The 26,938-nt window shown below is 35.6% G+C and overlaps 1 protein-coding gene across 1 annotated transcript in view; it reads left to right on the top strand.

Annotated features, from left to right (window-relative positions):
* GABRA1 (gamma-aminobutyric acid type A receptor subunit alpha1) overlaps positions 1-26,938 on the top strand; it is a 58,350-nt gene that overhangs the window by 10,223 nt on the left and 21,189 nt on the right. Inside the window, exons 4-7 of the mRNA XM_045901796.2 lie at positions 9,927-9,994; positions 16,966-17,186; positions 19,445-19,527; positions 26,734-26,877. Of these exons, the coding sequence (XP_045757752.1) occupies positions 9,927-9,994; positions 16,966-17,186; positions 19,445-19,527; positions 26,734-26,877 (516 nt within the window). The remainder of the gene's footprint in view (positions 1-9,926; positions 9,995-16,965; positions 17,187-19,444; positions 19,528-26,733; positions 26,878-26,938) is intronic.

Raw genomic sequence — 26,938 nt, 5'->3', positions numbered from 1 at the left:
GAAGGTGAAGGAGAGCAATACAAAAAATGGTAAAAGAGATCTGTGTTCTAAGGATGGGTAGCCTCAGATGTTCCTTGAATCAAGATTCCTGTTCTCATTTTAAATCAGAACCAAACCAAGCACATTCTGAGACAATTCATTTTCCGAAGGTTTCTCCTTATTGACTGTGATTAAAATATACTAAAGAAGCCTGAATTTTCTCCAGCTTCCTAAACAGCTAAATGATACAGCCCCTGAACTGCAACCATCTAAGTTAAATTTTGGCCACCATCACATTGGTTCCCCCTGCACTCTAGGTGGGGTAAAAACAACCTAGAAACGCAGATCCCAAACTTAACTCTGAAGGGAGGTTTCAGGTTTTTAAGGATAAGTAATGCCCTTCCAGTGATATCTTACCCTTCCCTTTGGCCCAGCTTTATGTACAGGCTACACTTTATGGATGATATGACAAAATGCCAGGGTGAGCTAGGTTGATGTGTACAGTTTATTGTCTGGAACATACCACCAGGATGAGGGGTTACCCTTCCTCCTGTTCACAGGCTTCTTCTTAAGCGTCTTGCTCAGAAAAGACCTTTTCTTCTATAAACAATTTTATTTCATTACTTGGAAAACTGATTAGGGTAAAACCATTTTTAAATAGAACTCAAACAGGATAGTGCCAAAGGAATGAGATCTTGGTTGAGCCACATTTTCAAGGGACTACATAACTTTTCACTCTCTCCCTCCCTGCTTTCTGGAAATATTATTCTAAATGTCTAAATATTGCCTTTGGTTTAATCTCAATAAGTAATGTATAGGATGATGGATGCCTCCCAAAGATTTTATCATCAAACCATAAAGATGAAGATGGTAAAGAAAAGAGAGTGAATGCATACTCACCATGCAACAAACCCAAGTGGATGGAAGTAAATAAGTAAATGAGTACATAGGAATGTAGGTAGATAATGGACTTTATTTATCCCTACCACACCCTTAACAGATATTTAGTTAAGATTTTCTTCTTTTTCCTGTAAGTCTATAGAGTTAGGGTTTTTATTTATTTGTGTCATATTTTACTTGAATGTATTAGTCAGATGAATATCTATAAGTGGAGTATAATTGGGGTTTTCTCGTTATTTTAGCACTAACATAATGTTTAACAGACAATCATACTGCAAAGCAGACTTTCTGCTTATCTTCCTAATTTTCCCAACTTTGGATTTGTAATGCTATATAAGACCTTTTAGACTTCCTTTAGCCCAATCATTGCACGAGATCTCAGCTTCAAGATGTAAACGTCTCCAGCTAAGCACAGTGACCTGGTTGGATATGCATGTAACTGGCAAAGTGGTATTGACTCCCTGGGGACTTAGCTTCGGATCTTCCGTTATGGGGTTTTGTTTTTTTACATCAAAATAAGTAAAGGTGGAAAACTAAGTGCTCTGGAAAAAAAGCAGATTAACTTTTTGGAAATTTTGTGTAACTTTGTAAAGTTTAGGTGACTAGGGGATAGAGAAAGCATCATTTAATTCTTTTTCAAAATTCAGCTTTGTCCTATCTCAGGATTATAAGGCATTGATAGTCATGTAATTTTAAAATTATTATTAATTTATAATTTATATATTTATTATTTTATTATAATTATTATTTTTATTTGTATCCTGTGTGATGCTGAGATCAGAGGTAACCATTTTATTCATGTTCAACTGAAGTTAACACACACATTTTATTCTATTAAACAGCCAGAATTTCAAAAATTAAGAGGATGAGATATTAAGAGGACAATGTGATGGCTTTGGCAGAATAAAAAGATTCTAAATTACTAACAATATCCAAAAAAATTTAAAAGGTTAGATCCGTCTAATATTTTTTGTTGGTGGAAGTGGTGTTATATTTACTTTACCAGATCATGGCTTTAATATTATCTTTTGAAATTTGACTCTGGAATCCTTCATTTTGAATTTGCTGTAGCCTTATCTGGCTCTTTTAATGCAAGGTGTGGAGCAGATACTCAGACTCTGGCATAATATAATCCACTTCCACAGAAATACTATATCTAGACATTCCATAATTCAGTTGAAGTTTTGAGAAAAAGCAGTTACCAAAAACCCAAGAGGAATTGTTAAAATGAACAGAGAACACCTTTTAACCTTTACTGGCTGAGATCTCCAGTCAGCTCCTGAAGCCAGCTTGTCTAATGAATCCAAGCTGGATGCCCAAAGGAATGTTGTAGCATGTTTAGAAACTTTCTACTCTCATCTTTTCCTGTTGTATATAAATCATCGACTGATCAGTGCCAAGAATTTCCTGGGGTAAAATGTAGCCACTGAGACTATGCTCAAGTTATAAAGACCAAATTATTAGTAAACAGCTGCGGCTTATTTTCTGTGCAGTTACTTTTGAACTTTTTTATAGTTTTCATTTCCTGTCTTGATTCTAGAACAAATGTAGGATTTTTTTTTAAATGTTTTCTGTAGATGATTGTTTTGTTTTGTTTTCAGGTAGAATCTGAATTCCTTACTTGAAAAATAATGTTATAGTGTTTCTGAGATGAGAAACTGCCATTTTGGAAAACTTAAGAGAAAACAAAGTCCGAAGTGGTTGCCATATTCCTCCAAAGATTGCTATAGTGTTAGTCTTAAGTAACTAAAATGCTGTGATGGGAACAGGAAGTATGATGCCTCAAAGCTATTACAGGTTATACAATTTTGATCAAGATTTACATAGACCAAAAGAAACCCATTCCTCCAACACAGACATCATATTCTTCTCTATAGATTACCCCCTCCCAATAGAAATTGCTTATAACCTAAGGAGGGAGGGAGGGAAATTCCAAATGGAAATGAGATTAATCTCTGCCACAGTAAAATTTACTTTTTTTTTTTATTCCCCTAGAAGATGCTTGTATCATTTGAGTATTTGGAATCTGAAGACACAAAAGGATCAGGGATTGGTTAGACACCTCGAAATGTGGGTTTCTACCCCATATCCAGATTTGGTAGCTGAACATAGCCATAATTAAGTAGCTCTACATATCAGCTAGGGAAAGTTGCCAATTATTTTAAAGAATTTAGGGAATGGAAATGAAGGACAGGGAGCAAAAATGTTGCCCCAGGCAGACTGGCAAGGAGTTGAAACATTGTCCAATCCAGGAGTACACACTGATGGTTATGTAGGGAGCCCAGAATATTTTCAATTTCCAAACAGGACCATTTCCAAGTGGGGTTTTAAGATATACTTTATTATGATAACTCATGTTAGTCCATTTAGTCTCCATACAGAGACTGCCTCTATAAATTAATAGATGCAAAGTAACTTAAAGGAGGCAATAAACCTCCTTCATAAGTTATAAGTCCACACAACAGGGCCTAGTGAATGTTACTCCGAGTTCCTCAATAGACAGCATTTCCAGTGAAAATATGGCCAGTACCATATTAAATAAATTGTTGTGATAGACATTCCTAATAAAATAACACCTATAATTCTTCATTGTTGATTCCCTATTCCATTTTTAATTACACTCTTACAATGCATTATTCACACAGCATCAGTTATCTTCTTAAACTGCAAGTAACATCATTTCATTTCATTACCCAAAGGCTTCTTACTGCATTAGAATAAAGGTCAACTGCTTAGTGAAATGCACAAAGCTCTTTAGGTGTTGCCCCACTTGCATCCGGATTGTCACCTTGTACCATGATCATCGGCATCACCAGGTTCCAGATATATTATTGGACTTTCTGTTTCTTTTTTTTTAAGATTTTATTTATTTGAGAGAGAGAGAGAGCACAAGTGAGCAAAGGGGCAGAGAGAGAGGAAGAAACAGACTCTCCGCTGAGCAGGGAGCCCGATGCGGAGCTCAATTCCAGGACCCTGGGATCATGACCTGAGCCAAAGGCAGATGCTAAACCAACTGAGCCACCCCTGGACTTTCTGTTTCTTAAACATCACACATTTACTCTCACCTCAGATCTTGTTCTTCCCTCTCATCCTTTAATTGTCTTTCCCTTTCTGCTCATCCCTGAATTTTTCTCATCATTGAGGTCTCCATTCAGAAGACATTCTTTCAGAGCATTTATAGTGATCTGAAATGAATTAGTATAATTTGTGTATGTTTGTATATAACTACATGGAATTATATCTGTCACCTTCCTATCATCTACCAATCCATGTGTCTAATCTATCATCTATTTATCTATCTTAATGTTTCTAATCTATCTAAAATAAGTTTTCCCCAAGACTGTAAGATGTGTTAAAGAATAGGAACATTTGCATTTTTGTTCACCAATGCATTACTATTACTTAGAACAGTGCCTGTCTATCAGGTAGAAAATGCTCAATAAACATTTGTTGGTTAAATTAATATACCCAACAAATACATCTCAAAGTGTTTTTGGCATCAAATCTTATTCCACCCTTACTCTAGTGTGATGTAGTCAACTGTGCAGGTGTTATTTCTTCACTGAAAAGGCGAAAAAACAGGCTCAGAGAGATTAAAGGATTGTACCTAAAATCACACAGCTTGTTCTCCAGGAGAATCAAGTTAAAATCTGAGTGTTTTGACTTTTAATCCAATGTGCTTATTACTTACTACACTATACTGTTTTTCTCATTTCTGCCTCAAGCACTAATCATCTTTTTGAATTATCACTTCAAAACATCTGTTATTTCAATACTTATCAGCAGGATATCAACATTGGAAGAAATCTCTGGTAAAAACAGATTTACTACTGTCTAACAGCGATAGAGTACATAATACAGTATGTGTATATAAATGTGTGTGTGTATATATAGTATGTGTATATATATATATGTGTATATATATATAAAACATAAATATATATAAATCATATATATAAAGTACATAAAGCATTTATATATGTATATAAAGTATATCTTTGAAGGACATGTTTCTTTAAAGACTGATTTTAATTAGTTTATTTATCATCAAAAATTTTATTTACATTGATGTACTATTTTAAGATGTCCAAAATCACTATAATAATCATCATCACCATCATTATAATCTCATTTTACACAACTATTCCATGATTATCCCTGTGACACTTGAACACGTATATAAATTTATACAAGTTTTAAAGACAGTTGATTTTTTTTTTATAATGGACAGGGAAGGATTATTGTGAAGAAAATACTTTAAAAATTATTTGCTAATTAATCTGCTCTTTGAATATTTCCTCCAACTGAGTTATTTTAATTGATTTCCATTTTCAGAAAATTTCCTAGTTACATAAGGGGTTCATTCATGTTTAACTTTGGCTAACTGTAAAATCACTCCAGCTGAACTTCATTAGAAGTTCCTGACTCACGTTGTGTGGTCTTAAATAGAATATTTTGAAATATAAAGTATCTTCACTTTTCCTCATGTGATCCCTAGAAAGGCCTTGAGTACTTTCTAGATATTTCTAATAACACTTTAGAATCCAGTGCTGAGTCAATGAAGTCTGGTATTAGAGCATGCAATTTGGATTTTAATGATTTAGTGTTCCTTAAATAATAGATAATTCCTTAAGTAATAAATAACTTCCTAAATTTATTTATTTATTTATTTATTTATTTATTTATTTATTTATTTATTTATTTCTCCCCTTCATGGGGATTTCAAGTTGGAAAGGAGGGGAAAAGATGACTAAATTTTCCTAGAATTGGGAAAAAGAAGGTTCCTCAACAATTCTCTTAGATATCAGCCAAAGCACAACTGTATGAGCATATCTTCCATTTAAGCCTGGTCCTAGACCTAAAGAGGTCTTGATTTCAGATCATCATTTCTTTGCTGAAAAGGCAAGTTAACCATGTCACTTTTTACAATTTGACTAAAGTACATTCATAACAGTCCCCTATCTTGAACCTTTGCACTCTGAATTATAAATCTTCTGTCTAAAGAATGACATTGGGGAGGGTATGTGCTATGGTGAACGCTATGAATTGTGTAAGACTGTTGAATCACAGACCTGTACCCCTGAAACAAATAATACATTATATGTTAATAAAAATAAATTAATTAAAAAAGAAAGAAAGAAAGACTTCATGTATCACTAAATTTCTGGTGAGCTATAGTGAAAGACATACTTTTGGTCAAAAGAACCTATTTCTTGTCACTGAAATTGTATTCAACTGAATGAGAATGTGGTTTGAGAATAATCATTTGAATAAAAAAAAGGAAAGGAATACATCAAGATATTAGCAGTAGATTTATGTGAATGAAGGTATTCTAGGGGGGTAATTTTTTTCAATTTCTTTTTAAATTTCCAAACATACTATCAAGTTTTTAAAAAATTAAACACCATGATAAATTACATTAGCCTATGTTTACCATAAAGCTTTTGTAACATTTTATAATAGCATTCTCAGATAAGTTTGGGAAATACGGGGGTAAACAAGGTTGATCACATTTATTTAAAACATGATTTCTTAGAGACACTGGCATGCTAATTTTGGTGATGAATCTTCCAGAGACAGACATAATAAGCAGAGTTTTTCAGCAATGGAAACTGGCCACTCACAAACAGCTGATGACAAATCAAAGAAAACTGTTTGGGTATGTGGCAAGGAAAATATATTAGAGGGAAAAATACAGAAAGTGTTTTTCCCTTTCTCTAATTATCTTATCCCAAGTTCCAGTTGGTTTCCTGGATCTCATTTCACCATCCTCCTTCCTCTTCTGGTGCCATGACCCACCTCTTCCATTTAGTAGCTGAGTGTCCCTGCACCCCTCCCCACCCCCACCAGGCAACCTTCAGTTTGGTGACTTGGACATTTTGCTCCCTTAACCTTAGGGTTTGTGAATATGTTTGGAGGAGAAATGGGATGAACAGAGAGCAAAAATCAGAAACTCTTTAAGGATATCTGTATGATTAGAGTACATGGTGAGAAGGTCATCTGAAGGACTCAGGTGAGGGCTCTCAGTCAGGGTACATGCCTTGGAATATTAAAATGGTGACTTTTGGGAAATATCAGAGGGAGATAACTAGTAGAAAATAAGGTCAAGCACTTGAAGATGATGAACTGCTATGGTAAATATACTTAGGGGCAAGGATAGATAAAGGATTAAAGAAACAGACTTTTAAAATGTGATTATAGCCATTTGTGTGAACTGCTTTGCATTTATGCCTAATCTTTCTATATGGAACACTAACAATTATGTGTGGCAATAAATGTGTATAAACTTAACCATGTTATACATTCTATTTTGTTGGTACAGTAATCTTTATAAATAGGTTTTTTGGTCTTTATAGTTTGTTAGTTATATAGCATCATCATTTACTAACAATTTAAAAACAGCAGAGGGAAATAGCCCATATATTTGGCAAGTGGATATCTCACTTCTTTAGAGCACTTTATCGTGATAGATAAAACAGATTGGTTGCTCCTAAAACATCTGCTAAGCCAGTTTTTGTAAAGCTAGCTACCTCGGGGAGTTACCTGGAAGTGCAGAAATTATGCCCTCCCCACAATCAAGAAATAGGTAATGGTGATAAAGGAGTTCAGGAAAGCTGCCCCACACTGCCAAGCACTTGCAAATATGCAGACAGGGTTTCGTACCTATTTCCCAAATGAACATGCATTTAAAGTAGATCCCTGCCACAAAAATAAAAATGAAAGAATGGACATAATTTTAATTCTGTAGATGTTACCCAGATCTATAAGATATTCACCATAAGTTCCACAGTTTATAATCTGCAGAGAATGAAAACTCAACCTTAGAAACAAAATTAGGTTGAGTCAACCACTTAGAAAAATAAATAAAATAACAGGGGGATCCAACTATTTCAAGATTTATGTAGAAAGAAAATATAGATACTAATTTGATCACATAATATAGGTGCTTTTAATTGCAAGAAATTAATCTACGTAAATAATAAGAAACAAAATTATTTCCAATAAGGAGCATACCTGGGACACTAGGAATTAGGATGAAAACATACCCAATTCTCTATTATCTGCTCTTTCTTTCTGTACTTTTTTCATGGCAATATGTGCATATTTTGTCATATCAAAGGCTCCTTTGCTTGAACTAGAATGGAAATGCTGAAAGAAAAAGGACAAAAATGAGCTCAATTAATAAAATAAATTCTAGCTTTTGGGAATAGATAGCATGCATTTTCTTTTTATTATTGTTTTAATTGAAAGTCAGTCCTGGCATTCTAATAAAGTGTGAGCTCTAGATGGAGTCTTAAGAAATAACAGATGTTTAAACTAAGAAAAAATGCTAGTCGAGTAAAGAATACATATGGAAATTGGGTGCAGGAGAGAAAGAGAGATGTAAGCACTAGGAAAATAACTGCAGAAGGGGAGAGAATGGAGACAGCCAGAAGAAACCAATGGTTACTCCAGCTAAGACATTGCTAATGGCTGTTCCTTTCAAGCTATATAGTTGCTGTAGAATGTTAACGCTGACTTTGGAAGGAAGTGAGTTCTAAAAACACAGCTCTATTTTCTTTTCTTTTCTTTTTTTTTTTAAAGATTTTTATTTATCTATTTGTCAGGAAGAGAGAGAGAGCACAAGCAGGGGGAGCAGCAGAGGGAGAGGGAGAAGCAGGCTCCTCACTGAGCAAGGAGCCCGATGTGGGACTCGATCCCAGGACCCTGGGATCATGACCTGAGCCGAAAGCAGACACTTAACGACTGAGCCACCCAGGAGTCCCAACACAGCTCTATTTTCTTTGTCTCAAACTATGTCCTCCTTTTTCAAGTTTTTAAAGAGTAAATCTCAGATGATTCTTATGTCAAGGGGCTTATTTAAGCATTTTTGGAGCCAATGAAATTGTTAGAAAAAAAAAGGAAGAAAAGAAAGAAAGGGGGGAAAAGGGAAATGAGCCAAAATATATTGTATTGGTTATTGAAGGGATTATCTCTACCTCCAAATTATATTCTCATTTGTGGTACACATTATGTATAGTATATAACATGACCTTCTTGAGAGAAATTTATACTGAAAATATTAACTGTTTACAAGTGAATTGCTGAGAGATAAAATTCTTGATTTTCAAAAGAATTCATTACTGCATATATTGGATCACCTTTTTAATGTCCTACCTCAGAGATATAAATGTCCTGATAAATAAAATGAATTGCTTAAGATACTGGACCATTATTTCTCAGAGCTAGAGTTTAAAATTAAAAAGCCATCTTTTTCATTCTCAGCTCTAAACAAATTGTGTCCTTTTGTGAAACAACATTTTTCTATCATTTTTTTGGGGGGGGGGAGGGTGACTGAATTTCCTTGAAAATGCCTGTGTTGTCACCAGACTACAATGAATATGTTTTATTGGTTGATGTATATGCCTCAGAGACTAATAAAATATAATCATATTGAACTTGAAATGGAATCTATTAAATGAACTTTTTCTGTGCCATAATATATTCTTCTTATCCTCAAAATTGAAAATATTTATATAGGTTGTCAGATTTTTCCCAGGGAGTAATTTGGATAATTCAGTTATGATTTAGTGCCAGAAAGCATCATTTACAAAACATACCCTTGAGTCCTTAGAGTTAATAAAGCTTGCCACAGTATACTGTATACTTCCCAAGAGTATCCTAAATACCTGGAGGATCTGGTGAGCTCTGTAAGAATATTTAAGCTTAAATGACACCCATATGCTAACATATTTTTTTATTACAATGTGAAATGGCTTGGTATCATTTAGGAAAGTGTGCCCATTCTTGAGGAATTCATTAAGCAGCAGCTGACTTCATAAAGTCTACCTCCCAAAGTGGCATATTTAGGCTCTGTTCTCCATTGAAAAATATTAACTGTGAAATTTCATGTGTAAGCAGTAAATTATCAGGACTACACAGTGGACCAATTTTAGAAATAGCTAATCAAAGCCAATAAATTTCCCATTTGGGTGTGAGTATGTGGTAGTGAGATCTAATAAGGACTGTTGATAGACATTCACTGTCCCAATTTCCTGCTTCATCAGAGCGTGTAACTGAAGTGAAGACTGACATCTTCGTCACCAGTTTTGGACCTGTTTCAGACCATGATATGGTAAGTGACACTGCATTTTTGGCTTTCGTGGTATATTTTCTAAATTTAACTTTTGAAAGGAAATTACAGACCAGGTATTTAGAGAGCAACTTGAAATAGCTTGGCTATATCTTTGTGTCTTTCTGTATGCATAATATGTAATATATACTAAAGTATAAAATTTATATAATAGATAATACCCACTTACTTTCCAGACCAAACGTATTTATGATATCAACCACTGCAGTCTTCTTTTTATTCCATCCCTGAAATGATTGCTTTGCCTTGGTTTATGTTCTGTAAGCCAAATAGTATGATCTGCCTTACATTTTATTTAGGAGGGCATGTTGATTCAAAGATGCTAGGTCTCAAGATAACCAGCATTCATATAGGATAGCCATGAACATCATGATTTCTGGCTAAAAAGGGGATGTGAGTATAAAAGCTGAGTTGAATACTTGACCAAAATTAGAGAAATAGTTAAAATAAACACACTGATGGGAAATGTTCAGCTTCACTGCAAAAGAAATTCATTAAATTAGTACCAAGAATGAAAATAAAATTAATTCATACCTGTTCTTTCTTTTCCCAACCCAATAAGTTAACATGAATTTCTCTTCTTTTTGATGGGAATTGGTGAAAGAGTAGAGCTCTGTTGTAATATTTGTGTACTCATAATAGCCAAGCTCCTATATAATCAAAAAATCATAAAGAGGCCATGAAGACACACTTTTATGAAATATTTCAAAGATATATTTATTGAATATTATTTTTAAAATGCCTTTTTGTTGACACCATCTTTACATAAAAGTCCTCTGACTTCATAATAGTTTAAGTGATTGAGAATAAAAGTTACAGAAAATACCAGTTTGGACCAGCATTTCTCAAAGTGTGGAAATTCGCAAGTGTACCCACTTTGGCAGAGTTAAAATCTCTGACAAGTCCTGGAGTAAGGAAGCCTGTTTAACTACATTTAACCTAGTGTTTTCCAATCATATTTGTCCAAAACCTTTTATGCGATACCTGTTGACATTCTGTAGAGCTAGTACTCTGTGAGTCAAACACTGGGAAATGCTGGCTCAGGATAGTTAGATAGTTTAGATCTTAACACAGGTTATGAAATGTAGTGACTATGCCAATTAAAGTCAGCAGAGCCTAAGAGAGTGGTAGGTAAGAATACAGAATACAGATTTCTGAACCAGAATGCTGCCTTGGTTTATAATCCCAGGTTCTGTGCTTATAAAGCTGTATTGTTGGGGAAGTTCCTTAATACCTCTTTGCCTCAGTTTCTTCATGTGTAAGATGGGAGTGATGATAATACCTCATGGGGTTATCACAAGTATTAAATAAATTCATACGAAAAACATTTAAAAGTTCTTAGCATATAGGAAGCACTCAATGAATGTCAGCCATTATTACTATGCAAGAAATAGAGATATAAGAATTAGCCATAATTGTGGATTTATTCCTTTGGCAAGTTATTACAGTGGTTGATCTGTAGTCCACTTTCTTGAAATATTGTTATACACTATTTTTTGCTAAACTGATCACTCTGAGGACCTCTTGTGATTCTCCCATGTTGGAGCTCTGTCTTACAACACTATTCTCTCATGCTACTTTTCTAATTAAGAACATTTAATAGAGCCCAGTCAGGTTTAAGGTCAAATTTAAACTCCTCTGCCTGTATTTCATATAGTCCACAGATGATGTTACCATTCACCCTCACTTGTTCCTAATATTGACTATTTAGTCGTTTGCTTAGGTACTACTTTCTGTGAAGCCATACCACTTGGGGGTGAGCTGAACTTGTCTAGGATCCAGGCTGGCTGAATTCACATCTCACCACTACCAATAGCATGACCTTGGGCAAATCACTTACGTGTATAAGCCTCAAAGTCTCTAAAATTGGTATATTATTATAATTGCCTCTCCTTGTAAGATAGTTAGGAATTTTAAATGAACTATGTAAATAAAGTGTTTATAGATAGCACTCAATAAATAATAATTATTATTATTTTTGTCCCAGAACTCCTTATCATGCTGTTCCCTTCATGGAAAATTCCCTCTATTTCCTACCCATCTGAATCCTATATTTCCATAAAGGCCCAAATCAAGACCCAAAAGCTTAATGAAAACCTTTTTTTATTAATCCGATAACAGATTAAGTTTCCCTTTCTGTATTCTAGTCACATTTATTGACTGTAAAATAACAACTTAGCTTTTGTCCTCATTATAACACTGTTCTGTGAAGTTATTTCTCTTATATAAATGTCTTATTTTCCTAAAGTAATGCCAAAAAAATGTAAAGACATATTTGTTTCACATCCCTCACAGTATCAGCACATTGCTGGCTTACAGTAAGTGTTGAATTACTACTTATTTAGTGATAGGTTTAAGAGTCTATATTGTCTTTAAAAACATAGTCTTATGGGACTCAATAAATAATACCCTCTTTCCTGAGTTCCAAACCTTCTGAGAAATAAGATAATAGAATAAGGGATTTGGAAAGTGAGAATATCATCTTTATTACTAATAATTATGGTCCTGCAGAAGGTGGTGTATATCTGTAGACATGAGAGTTTCCAGAGAATAAACATCAGAATCAGCCAGATTAACCCACCCAGTCACCTGGCAAGACTTTGGCCCCCCTCTGTTAGGGCAGAGACTGTCCATATAAAACTTCTAGCATGGAGAAACATCATGCAGCAGGAAGAGGCTGAGATAGGCAAGATTGATTTCTCCTTCCAGATTTACCCATCAAATGAAATCATTCTTCTCTCTTCCCCTCCCTAAATAGAGGAGTATGAGGGAATGGAGAGCATTCAGAAGTTTCGCACTGGTGAAGCTCTCTTCTCATAAAGGGAAACATCGAAAGGGATGAAGCATTACAAACATCACACACTGATAATGATATTATTCCTCCTCCTCATTATCATTATCATCATCGTAATTAAAAATGAATATTCTCTATCGCTGGCATCTTTCATAATGCCTCACAAAGACTAGATGCTCAATAGGAGTTGTTACGGGACAGTGCTCAAATAAAGGCACATTTTCTCTTGAAAATATATGGTATACCTTTGAGTTATTGGTTTAGATTGTCATTTAAAAAAAAACTGATTTTTTTTTTGTCTTGGACTAAAGGTGTATGTTGGGATTTTTGATATACCATTAAGCCTATGATTATCGTGGATTACTTTTCATAAATGGCCTTTGGTCAAATATCAGATAGGAAGAAGGAACAGAGTGTCTAAGCCAGTTATACTCCCTGTTGCCTAAAATTCCTGAATGAGATAATGTTTGAGTTGTTCTGTTAGAGGACCAAATTAGCCATGCCTACAGCTGATATGCTAAGTGGCTAGTGGAAATTATACCTGGCCAATTCATTTGAGGTTACTCATTTAAACCACATTATGGGTGAATTACACATAAAGAGCAGTATGATTTAGAGTCTATCAAAATTAGGCCAATGACAAAGCTATTTTTCAAGACAAGGAAAGCCTTGTAGTTTTTAAAGCAAGAACTAATAAAATATCTAATAAGGATAACCATAATAACAGAATTCAACAGTATTGAATGCTTACAATATGTGAAGCACCATGCTAATAGGTTTATAGATCATATTTCATCTAGTACCCATACCATGATTTTACCTAGGCATTATCATTATCCGTATTTCCCAGAGGAGGAAAGTGACCTAGCTAGGTAGCAACTTGAACTCAGGCTGTGTGTCCCTAGAGGTTCCACAGCTCCCAAGGCATCTGACTTCATCTGGAATAGAAAACAAAATTAGGGCAACTCCTTAACTTTATTTTAAAAACCATTAATTGGCAATCAAACGGCACATTCCCAGGGCACTAGGTTCTGACAGAAATATCCAGGCAGCACAATCACAGAGCCCTGTTTTCCATGGTGCTTAAAATGTATGAAGTCAAAGCACACACAGATGGTAATAGATGGTGCAAGTGGGAACACTTCAATACAATATTTATTTAGGAACATAACGGATGTTTTGGCCCAGTCTTCAGAGTAAGACTCACATTCTCCAGCGACCTACTCTATTGAACAGGGTAACGTGGAGAGACATTTCACTTGAATGGTGGGGGCTGGCACACTGAACCTTGAACAACGTCTTCGCCAGAGCTTCCTACTTGTTCAGACAGTGTTCTGTAGGGTCTTTTCCTTTGCCTTCTGATTTTACTTTGCTTGGTTATGAGCACCTCACTTTCCTGAGGTTTCCTATCCTGCTACCAGTCCAAACAAAGAGCAACTTTTCTCATTCCCAGCTACATCGAAATCAAATTTAAATTTGTGTTGATAAAGCAAAGAAATGGGGAGACAAATAATTTCTAATGTTTACTGAGAACTTCCTATGTTTCAGACATTCTGGCAAGCTGTTCACTTGCATTATTAACTCACTTCTCACAGTAGGCAAGTGAAATCACTACTGCATGATCCCCACTTGATAGAGTGGAAACTGGAGTTTAGAAAGGTAAGAAAATGACCTAAAGTCACACATCTGGCAGACAATTTAGCTCTGGTTAGCAGGTTTAGAACTTATATCCATAACCATTATGCTATGGCTCTGCTCTCCTCCCTCTTATTCCAGTTTCTTGAGGAAGGAGCTCTGGCCCATGTTGGCCTAGTGCACTATGACCCCGAGGGTGAGGTCATGCTGAGAACCTCCAGCTGCTACCATGGCAATGTTGCAGGGGCAGTTCTCAGAAAACGGGAGACCAAATACTTGCACTCTTGGTTAGACAGTATCTGATCATTACCAAGTGTTTTTATTTCGGTTTTCATTTCCACGTCTAGCGGAAGGGAACATGGAAAGGAAAGCTTATCCAGTTACTTTTGCAGTGTGTGTGTGCGTGCTTGTGTGGCTAGTATAGTATTTGAAGGGAGAATGTCATCAATGAATGTGGGGATTTCAGTGTCTGCCATTTGGCACAGGTAAGTAAAGCTGGTTGTAAACATGACAAATACATAAACATGAGGAATTTGGCCAGTTTTGACATAATTTTTGGAATCGTTGACTTTGGGGTGTATCTATTATGATTCGATAATAAATGTATTTTAAGGTTTTTAAAATATTTAACATTTATTTCATTTTCAAAAATCTCCTTGGAGCAAGTAAACAAATGAACAAAATAAAATTTGGGGATTCGTAGGAATATGGTCAGTTGGGCATCTTGATTTACAAGTGACTATTCCCTCTACTGTTTGACAGGCTAAAGTAGTTCAGTTGGACAGAAAATAAAGCTTATGTGGCTGATTCCTGAGTAATAGAAATATCCTGATTATCATATCCCTATCTCATAAGCCTGTCGTCTGGAGAAGAGAACATACACAGCTCAGGGTAAATCCATCCATTTGCTTCCCTGGCAAGCACTGCTACTCTGTATCACTTCCCAGTGTAGTCCAGAAGCTCCCTCCCCATCTCTCTCCTCATGGAAAATATCATTGCAGGCCCATCCTACTCCACGAGTTTTCCTTACAGCATCCAAGTTTAAACAGTTTCTCCCTCTGCTAAATTTAAAGATGCTTAACAAATGGTTCCCGGTATGTAAATTCCTATCTCTTGTATCTCAGTGCCTTTTCACCTCACACTTCCAGACACAGAAAAACCTAAACAACAAACAAGGTAGTTTCTCTTGCCCATAAACATAAACTGGCATCATGTTACGCTTCCTTGTTGCTGCTATCTCAGTCGACATTTAGCACTATGCCTGGTACACTGTAAACTATCCAGTGATAATTATTAGTTACTGGATCAGAAGGGCTCAGCTATATCAAACGTGTGGCAGAAGGATAAACCTTTATGCAATCTTTACCCAATCTTACATAAAGCCTGCGAAAAAGACAGGTAGTTAAACTCATGCACAAAATGCCTAGACACAGACATTATTTTTTATGCATGTTCTAAAGATGATATGTATAAGATTTAAAAAAACAACAGCTTTCTAATGCATCAGAATTTAGGGGGTTAAGAAAATGCAGCATGATGTTGAAGCCTTCCTTCCAGTTTGGAACATGCTAAGATTAATGGAGAATGTGGTAATCTTTATTTCAAACCATTAAGTTCCAAATTTAGTGTCAGTGTAGCAAGTGCTGCAAGGAAGATGGATATTACCCTTTTCTGTTTTAGGAGCTGGTAAGTCACATCGCTTGTTTTCAGATTAGCAGATGTTTGTCTCTGGGTATTGCCATAAGGAATGCTGTGTTTATTCAAATAAATAGATTCCCTGGCTGTGAATGATGATGAGCTTCACACATTTTTCATGTATCTTATACACACATATACTCAGATACACACTCACACACACACCCGCATATTCTACATTTTTTTTTTTTTTTGGCGAAGATCCCAATTAACAGTGAAACAGATTATTTTCATAATCTTCTTTGTTGTGGAAAATTTAAAGTCTGTATACATTATCTGTAAACAAATTTTTTTTTTTACTTAGCCAAAAAGGAGATGGGGTTATCACGCTAGTATTAGAACCATGGATGACTTGAAATTGTGAGGTTTTCAGACTATGGAAGGGCCCCCCGAAATACTATGCTCTATCTTTGTAGCTGTCATTATCTAATTTAAACATTATCTAATTTAAACATTTAAACATATATATGTAGTAAGCTCCAGTGTGAGTTTTGTTTTAATGTGTACTGTATTCTATTTTTTTGAGTGCTGGTGTGGTAGAGGTGTAGGGAGTAGGGCATGATTTTCTTTTCACATATCTGAGGAGATAATCGTGGAATTTTTCTGACCAAGAAATATTTCAGACATTTTAGATATTTTCAAAAATGATTATGCTGACCATTGATTCACCTGAAACCAGTATGTACAGGCCACCACAAGTTTACTTCTGAAAGCATCACCTAGCTCCTATTTTGCTTTTAAAGTTGCAAAAATTAAGCATTGTCTGTGTAAGCTATTTGCATTGCAAAATACAGCTTAGTGAACTCTGCCATTTTCCAAAATTACCTAGGAATATACAATAGATGTATTTTTCCGTCAAAGCTGGAAGGATGAAAGATTAAAATTTAAAGGACCCATGACAGTTCTCCGGTTGAATAACCTAATGGCAAGTAAGATCTGGACTCCGGATACCTTTTTTCACAATGGAAAGAAGTCAGTGGCACACAACATGACCATGCCAAACAAACTCCTGAGGATCACAGAGGATGGCACCTTGTTGTACACCATGAGGTAAGGATGACTGCGTTTCTATCTGTGCATCTTTCTGTACTTCTGTCTCTTCCATATATATGTGACCATGAAGCTGGTAGATCATGGTTGAGCATCTGGTTTCCTGTTTGCTTTCTTTTTCAACCTTAATAATTACTCCGCTATGAAAAATAAACTAACTGAAGTCTTATGCGAGTATTAAAGCATTAAGTAAAATGATTAGATAAAGTGGGGGGGGTTATAATGTATATTAAGTAATATATCTCAAGTATCTCTCCAACCTGCTCTAATTCAATATGAGGAACTTCTTCCCCCTACTACTAACCTCATATATTCCTGCATCCCAATAAGGTCTAGATCAGGTTTCTAGAAGCTATCTCAAGGTATATCCAAAAATGTTTCTACTTAAAAAGAAGGAGAAAAATACAAAAAAATTAGAACAGTTCAAGTGTCTTAAAAACCACAGATTCATGTGGAAGTATACATTTAGGAGAAGTATATGAATTTATAATGACATTATTAAAATGAGAATATGAATATTCTTAATTTTGTTTAAGTTGAAGAATATTTATATATATGAGTTATAGATAGATAGATATAGATATTTCTGCTTTACAAACATTTCTCCCATTTTGAGATTATTGGAAAACCTGGCAGCTAGGTATCTTCACTTATGGTTCAATGAAGGAAACATGAATCAAAAAACATTGTTAATATTTTTAAAGAAAAAATGTTTAAAATATTCCTAATTTGTAAATAATTAAAAATTGTCCACAACTCATTCTTAAGGGAAAAGTTATTTCATCCCCAAGAGACTTGTTAGAATGTTGTTTTTGTAGATCTGGACAGTACTTGGTAATTCAGACTGTCCAAGTATTCCTTTGGCACAAAAAGGTAATGGAGGCAAAACCCTAGACTTGGTGGGTTTTGTTTAGTGTGGGAATAGAGTGATCCTTTGCTTTTGAAGAAAGCTGCCAGAATTTCTACCTTTTTATACGAAAATATCCAGAAGAAAAAGAAAGAAAAAAAATGCTTCAAGAGCCGCTTTAGATGTTGGACTCAACTAATAAATATTTAATAGAATTAAAGAATGACAAATCTCAAAAAAAAAAGAGAGAAAATGGAGGATCAGTGGAGGAGACATGTTGAGACCTTTCCAGATCATCCACGTAGGACCTATTTATAAGTGAAACTTGAAACATCCTCCCCTTATAAAACACCCTCCACTTGTTTTTGAGCCTAAGTTCAGTATTTATTCCTCCCAGCTGGCAATTTTCTGGGGCAGGATTTGCACCTATTGAAAAATTGATCAGTTCTTACTTTCTGATGCATGTAATGTTCTTCATCAGCAACTACCCTGTTACTGCCCATCTCCTAAACTTACCACCACCTTTGCTAACACGTCATCACTTTCCTTTATATTTTGATTTCAAAATGCAAGTTTGATCATTAATTTATGCATTTCATATTTGCTTTAATCAGTATTTTAATCACTTAATGAGTTTACTGGCTATAAAGCCATCCCTACCACATTTCTTGAGCTACTTAATAATATGGGTACATATATTTTATAAAAACCATGTGAAGAATTTGATATAAATTCCCTCATGATTCCACCAAACAAAATCAAATATATTTCAGTGAATTATTTTCTTTACCCTTTTTCAAATGTAAATAGAACTGAAGATAGGGACTAAAGAGAAGCCTAGCAGAGTCCGCCTTCCATTAGGCAGTAAATTTGTATAAAATGAAATGGTTGGAATATAGTGAAATCACCCACAAACTCTCCTTTGCCTATTCCTTTGTTGTTTTATGCTGACTGGTGATGTTTTAAGGAAGGAGAGGGGGAGAGCTGCCCTGAGGAGAGGAGACATCCTCTTCTCTTCCTAGCTATCCATGTCTTCTTCTCCACCAAGTCTTTATCCAAGTATTTATTTGCTTACATTTAGTTTTAGTCTCAAAAGATTTTCTGGGTCTAGGTGGTCTAGGTGGATTAGGTAATGATGCTTGTCTTGGGAAATATTACAAATGCTTGCCCATCATACAAAATCATACCTATTTTCTCAAAACAAACAAAAGGATAGAATCCAGTCATTGTTGTAAATAATTCCTTTTAGATCTTTTGGTTAACAGCTCAGTATCATGCTGCAGTTTGTGCCTGCCTCTCTTGCTTTTCTTAATATATTTGCTATAGGTAGTAACATCCTGGTCGTATTTATCAGTAAGTGTCTAATCTATAGGGCTCTTGTTTATATCTTCTGTTTTCCTTCATTGATAAGGCTGACGGTGAGAGCTGAGTGTCCAATGCATTTGGAGGACTTCCCTATGGATGCACATGCCTGCCCACTAAAATTTGGAAGCTGTGAGTAAATTTTTAATTTTAATTTTCTTTATTCTTATGAGAGACCTAAGCCTTTGTTTTTTTAAAAGATTTTATTTTTTCATTTATTTATTTGAGAGAGTGAGAGAGCAGGGGGAGGAACAGAGGGAGAGGGACAAGCAGATTCCAGGCTGAGTGCAGAGCCTGATGTGGGGCTCAATCTCAGGACTCTTAGATAATGACCTGAACCAAAATCAAGAGTCAGATACTTAACTGACTGAGCCACCCAGGCGCCCCTGAGACACCTGTCTTTAAGCAAGAAATTTCCAATTAGTAAAGTTTCTTAGGAGACAGATAAAAACCATGAAGAAAGTTTAGCAATTTGCTGCAAATACCTTCTAGGGGTGCCTGGATGGTTCATTTGGTTAAGGTTAAATGTCTGCCTTCAGCTCAGGTCATGACCTCCAAGTCCTAGGATCAAGCCTGCATCAGGATTCCTGCTCAGTCTATTTTTACCTCTTCCCCTACCCCCTCCTCTTCCCCCACTTCTACCTCCTCGTTCTCTCTCTCTTTCCTCTCCCTAAAATAAATAAAATCTTTAAAAAGGTACTTTCTATAAGTAATAATCTTTTATTTCATTTTTAATGTTATTTCAGGAAGAGATTATTATGAGAAAGAATGGATTTAATTAGTGGAAAAATTCTACTTTTGTTAAAGCTGTATTCATAGAAAAGCAAGTGGAGTACAGATGTTTTTACCCCATAGATAATATCTCCTTGCAATAAATGGAGATCACTGTACTTATTTTGTATCATTGCTGACATTTGTTTGACCTTAAGAATATTGCAAGTTGTTTATCAGATGGAAATATTGGTAAGTGGCAGCAGTGGATGATAATCGTTTCTTAATAATGAAGGCTACTCCTAAAAAAATACTGCCTGACAAAAATTTACCCTAATCAGAGTCTTTTGAAAAGTTCTAGATCTGTTTGGATATCCCATGAAATTCATGTGTGGTAATGCTTTTGAAGGTATCCTAGATAACTTTATGATAACTGTTGGGGCTTCTGCTATTTGAAACTATGTAGGCACACGTTAGAGGAGCTAAGAGAACAGTGGACAGCAGAGTCAGGTTCTCTGGTGTTCCTCTACCCTTCTGCTTTGGACTAATACGCATATATAAAGGGAGTGAGAACAATGTATTCCTGGTTTCCTGCAGGAGAGTTACTTACAAGGACTGCGTCAACTCCTGGACTACCTAGCCAGCTTTCTGTTCCCACCAGACAGACAGTCTAAGCAACTATTTTGGTGAAGATATGATTCATAGAAAAAAAAAAATAGTGGTGGTGTAGGAAGACAGCAAGCAAAGAAAATAGCAAAGGGCCTTCAGGCTCCTAGCAGCACCAGTCATGGAGAGAGAAGTTTATTTATAAATCTAATTCTATACTGAAACCCAAGGACAAACTACTTCAAAAATTGTCAGCCAAATAGGCTGTGGTGATAACTCCCTCCTCCCCACTCTTTTCCCAATTTAATTTATATTCTATGTTATGGACTACTATGTTTTCTCCTGATTACCACTTCCATTCCTAACAATATTATGTGTTATGCGTTACTTGTATGCCAGGCAGTATATTAAACGTTTGTATGTGTATCAGTTCATCTAATCCACAAAATAATCTTATACTTAGGAAGATCATGCATTATAGTTTGCCTGGGGCAGTAATTATTTATGCCTAATATCATGGTATAACTACTAATAGTGCCCCCTTTTACCTTCAGAAATACCTTGTTTTGGACAACAAATTACTTGTTTAGTATACTAGTCAGGAATGCTTCCAAGCATGAGTATAGCTAGCTGAAAAGAAGAAGAGTTTATATTTTTATATGAGATGAATAATGGTGATAGTTGGTTGATTGCTGGTTAGTCAGCATCTTAACAAGGATGATGTTTTAAGATGCCCTTATATGTTCTTCCTGATCACAAAATGGCTGCTGCAACTCCAGCCATTGCATCTGCTTTCAAAATAAAGAACAGTGCACTGACAAAGAAGAAAGAACCAGCACCTGTATCAAAAAGATAAAAGCTTTCCCTAAAATCCTAGCAGACATTTACTCACATCTCATTAATCAAAGATGTGTCTCATTGCCAAAACTGACAGCAAATGAGGCTGGGAAGAAATATTCTTAACTAGGCACATTGTCAGCCTGAAGAAAATAGGAAGTATTTTTAGGAAGGAGAAAATGGATAGTGAGTAGAAAACAAATAGTGTCTCATGTAAGAAAACTGAAGCTAAATAAAAATCTGCTTTCTACCTCAGAGCTTTTATATATGCTCTTTTCTCTACTTGGGTTACTCTTCCCTTGGTTCTCCATGTAACTGGCTTCTTTTATTTTTCACATCTCAGCATAAATGTCATCTTCTGGGTCCTTCCCTAATGACCTTGTCTAAATTTACATACAGTCTCACCCATCTTCTTGATTATAATACATGTTTAATTTAGATGTATTACAGCAATAATTATTAGTTTCATTTATTGGTTGACATTTTTATTGTCTGGAGACTGTAAACTCCCATGAGAGCACAACCTATTTTGTTCAGCATTTCCTAGCACAGAGCCTAATATAATGTAGACACTCAATAAATATTTATTGAGTAGATAAAAATTGTAATAATCAGGTTTTAAATGCCCCTTCAATGTTTAAGTCTTAGAAAAGATAGCTTCAGAAAAGGATTTAAGACCCGTGGGGAATTAAACAGAGAAGACTTGATATTGAAAAGTAAGCATCTGAGCTCAATGGGAGAGCACCATGACTAATTACCATTGCCTGCGATTGGCTTGAAAAGAAGCAGTGGTGGTTGATTTATTGTATAGTTAGTTCTCTGACCTGGCCTAATTAGCACACTTCTGAAATGAAGAAACTGAGGCAAAAATGGGCTAAAAATGCATTGACCAAGTGTTTGAAGCAAACATCTTGCCAAAATCTCACAGAAGAAAACAAGCAAGAGATAAGCTAGGGGATTTTGTAATAATTTAGTAGAACACTATGTAATAAATGTTTATGAAGCAATGTCATCCAAATGTTGATAAGAACTAAACTCAGAAAAGCAGATGTTTTCCTCACCACTTTCCATGAGACCACGATTGTCAGTGTTATATCACAGTTTTTGCTTATTGGGGATAGAGCCTTCTTCATAAGGCCAGATAACCAGAAGACAATGTGCATGATTTAGCTGACATTTTTTAACTCCTTTTTAAGGAAAATACAAATAAGGCTTTGATTCTAAAAGAAGAGATTCAGATAATATTCTGACAGTAAGATCTAGGCAAGTGCTAGATCTAGTACGGACTTGATAAATGATGGTTTCCTGACTGATAATCAAGCACAATGCCTTGTAAATAAGGAGGGAGGGATAAGTAGATATTTAAGTGAATTCTGAATAATAAATAACTTTGGAAATTATTTAGTGCACCTGCTTCATACAAATGGAAAAACAAAGGCCCGTAAAAGTGAAGTGATAGTGTCTATTAGCAGATGCTCTTCTGATACCAAGTCTTCTGATACCAACTCTTATGTTATACCACCACAAAGTTCTTTCATAAACCCAACCAAAGCTTTTTGTATTCTTTTTAAAATTTTTTTCTGAAGTAATCTGCTGATTTATTTGAAATCTGAGCTTAGCATTTTGACTAAGTAGCTGAAGACTTTTTAACCTTATTTTCTTTATACTCAATTGTCTCAAATGAAGGAAGTAGTCATAGGACCTACTTTCTAGATACTGAAATGAAGAAGTAAGGTGTATCACCTATTGTGATGCCTTAGGTGTAGCTGTCTTCTACATCTTAAAACACCAACTTTATTTTTTTAAGTTTTTATTTAAATTCCATTTAGTTAGTTGGGGCACCTGGGTGACTCAGCCGGTTGAGCATCTGCCTTCAGATCAAATCATGACCCCAGGGTCCTGGGATCAAGCCCCACATTGGGTTCCCTGCTCAGCAGGGAGTCTGCTTCTCTCTCTCCTGCTGCCCCTCCCCCTGCTCATGCTCGTGCTCTCGCTCTCTTTCAAATAAATAAATAAATAAACAAACAAATAAATAAATAAAATCTTAAAAAAATAAATTCCAGTTAGCATACAGTGTAATATTATTTTCAGATGTACAATGTAGTCGATCCTTAAAACACCTGGTGGGGCGCCTGGGTGGCTCAGTCGTTAAGTGTCTGCCTTCGGCTCAGGTCATGATCCCGGGGTCCTGGGATCGAGCCCCACATCGGGCTCCCTGCTTGGCGGGAAGCCTGCTTCTCCCTCTCCCACTCCCCCTGCTTGTGTTCCCTCTCTTGCTGTGTCTCTCTGTCAAATAAATAAATAAAATCTTTAAAAAACAAACAAACAAACAAACAAACAAAAAACCACCTGGTGCTCCTCACAACAAGTGCACTCCTTAATCCCCATCACCTATTTAACCATGTGGATCCACTCTGCATTTTGGGAGATTTCCATTGAGAGACATGAGCAATATGTAATCTCCACTTTCACAACAATACTGTGTTTATTATAGATTTCGTACACAATGGAGTTTCTAAGAGATTGCAAGTGTGAGACATTGAATTATATGAAGTGAAAAGTGGATGGTAACAATTTTTTTCCTCTAAAACTATATTAGCAGCCCATTGGCAACACATGATGAGGTACAAAATGGGAGAGTCCAGGCACTGTTGCTAATGATAGTGCAATACTGTAGCAAGAGTTTTTTTATTTGTTACAAAATGACACAATCTCTAGAATTGGTTTCATCCCTAATTACTTGACCACCAAGAATCCTTGCTTGGATTTTGAGCATATAATATAGTTTTTGCCTAGGAAATGCTTATTAATAATATTAGGGGAGAACGAATGTCATTCTATGCTCTTACCTCAGTTTTCCCATTAAATAGCTAAATATTTAAGCCCTTAAATAGGCTATTCAGTGTTTCTGTGCTTCAGTTTATCATCTGTAAAATGAGACAAACTATATGACCTCTAAAGTCCTTCCATGTTAACAATCAATGATTCTGTGTTACCTAGGTAAGACACTCCCATTAAAAAAAGAAAAAATTTATCATGATTGGAAAAATATTTTACTGAATATGGGTACCTACAAATTGTAAGCAATATGGTTCTTCTCAAACTAGTGTGCTCTGCACTTCTTTGAGGGATTTTTAAAATAAGTCATGTTTTAGATGCTAACAAATGCAGTCCTCCTCCTTAACAAATGCGATGCTGAAATGATTCAGAATTTAAGTTAATGAGATGTGTTAACTCAGTGGTAGGAATTATTTCACAATGTATATGTATATCAAATCTTCATGTTGTACACTTTAAATATCTTATAATTTTATTTGTCAATTTTATCTTGATAAAGCTGCAAATAAATACATATATACACAAAAGTCAATGAGGACAGCCACAATTAAAAAAGAAAAATCAATGAGAACAAATTCCAAAGCCACTCATTTATCAATCTCACACATTTATGAAAGAAGCAGTAACCACTACCTTAATTCCTAGCATATTCTCTCAAACTTCTGAAGAAAATTGAATAAAGAGATACCTGAGTATAAATTGGTCCAGAAATGATGCTGGACCACACCAGACACCCACATAAAATCAGGAGAATACTGACTACACTTTCCTGCAAAACTCGTCCCAGAGACAAGAAGAAGTTTTGGTTCAGAGAATGAGGGGCATGGCTTTCATCTTTCTTATGGCAGCTTCACATGTGTGTAAAAATGCCACCATCACTTCACATCTCATAATGTTTTAGCTTGGACAAATACAGATTTGAACAAAACACTCAAGTTTGGTTACCTTGGGGTGGGCGTCGGGTGAAGCAAGGATGCATTATGGCTTTTACAGGCTCAAGGCACTTGTGTTTGTGAACAATTCCTCAAAAAATAGATTAAAACTATAGTTTAATTTATAATTTTATATTTTTAACTTTTATATTTTAGGTTAATATACTCCAAGCAGGGTTATATTCACTTTTTTCTGATTAAAAAAAAATTAACACATTGCTTGGCCACCTAGGAGTATTGTGGACCCTGGACACTTTGTCTACTGTGCCTAATGCAGAAGTTGGCCAAGGGGTAAAGCTTTCACAGTAAAGCCAACTTTTGCTATCATATCTGCCTCTCAAACACCCTGGAAACTCTTTACTTTTGCTAATGTGCTCTTCTTTTAATTTTTAATATCACTCTACATCTAAACCAAGGAAAGTATATACTATCATTCCATCCCCTGTGTAGTGGATGTTCTGTGACTAGAAACCAGAAAAATTATGGAATCCCTTCTTCTTCTCCTTCTCACTCATTCTGTACACCTCTTCCCCCAACCTTCCTGAATTATGGATCATGTAGAAGGATGGCTAGGTTAAAAGGGACATGGCAAATGAAAATGATTGAGAAGTGTAATGAGCTAAATGGTGAAACTCATCAACATCATCATCATGATAGTAAATGTCCATAAAAAGGAGAATTAATTTAAAAGGAAGTAAAGTCAGACTTCCTTTAAAAATGGATGCTTGGTAAAATTTCCGGTGTTAATATTTCACATTTATCATGACCTTCCCCTGGCCTGATAAAATCTGGACCCAGGCTCCTTCTGTATTTCATCTCTCATGTACTCAGCCTTAGCCACATTGGTATTCCTGTTCTTCCTCAAACTTATCAAGCTTTTACCTGGACCAGAGGAAGAAACTTCTTTGCTCCACCTATCCAGCAAACTCTTCCCCAAGACATACCCTACTCTCATTTCTGTCATGCATATAACTGTCATTTCCTTAAGAACCACCTCTAAGTCCTTTACCTAAAATAGGCCCATGTCCTTCATTCTGTACCCCCTTAGCCTATTGTGTATGGCTTTACTGCATTTAATGCTACTTGAAATTATGTTTATTAGCTTGTCTGTTTTTGTCCCCATTACTGCTGTGCATGTTCCACAACATCAGGGAAACTTGTTTGTTACGGATTTTTTTCAAAGGGTACTTTGTCTTTTGTAGATGCTTAATAACCATTTGTTGTAAGAGTGAACAGATGACTGAACAAATCAGGAAAATGTGTTTTAATTTTCCTAAACTAAGGGATATGGGCTCTTCTTTCTTGGCCTCTGGAACCATGCAAATTGAAAATATGAAACTAACAGGACTCACCAGCTAATGAGGAGTATTGAAGTAGTGTGACACATGGACCATTTTCTTTCCTGTCCTTCCAGATGCCTACACAAGAGCAGAAGTTGTTTATGAGTGGACAAGAGAGCCAGCACGCTCAGTGGTTGTAGCAGAAGATGGGTCACGCCTAAACCAGTATGATCTTCTTGGGCAAACAGTAGATTCTGGAATTGTTCAGTCTAGTACAGGTAAGTGCCAGTTGATTATTCCAGAGATGTCAGAAGAAATATAAACAGTCTTTGTGAGAAT

Source organism: Mirounga angustirostris, unplaced genomic scaffold, assembly GCF_029215605.1.
Source record: "Mirounga angustirostris isolate CCGP_5_RB_7025 unplaced genomic scaffold, mMirAng1.0.hap1 SCAF_7, whole genome shotgun sequence".
NCBI classification, from domain to species: domain Eukaryota; kingdom Metazoa; phylum Chordata; class Mammalia; order Carnivora; family Phocidae; genus Mirounga; species Mirounga angustirostris.
The sequence above is the reverse complement of the archived record's forward strand: the minus strand, read 5'-3'. Positions and strand labels throughout refer to the sequence as shown.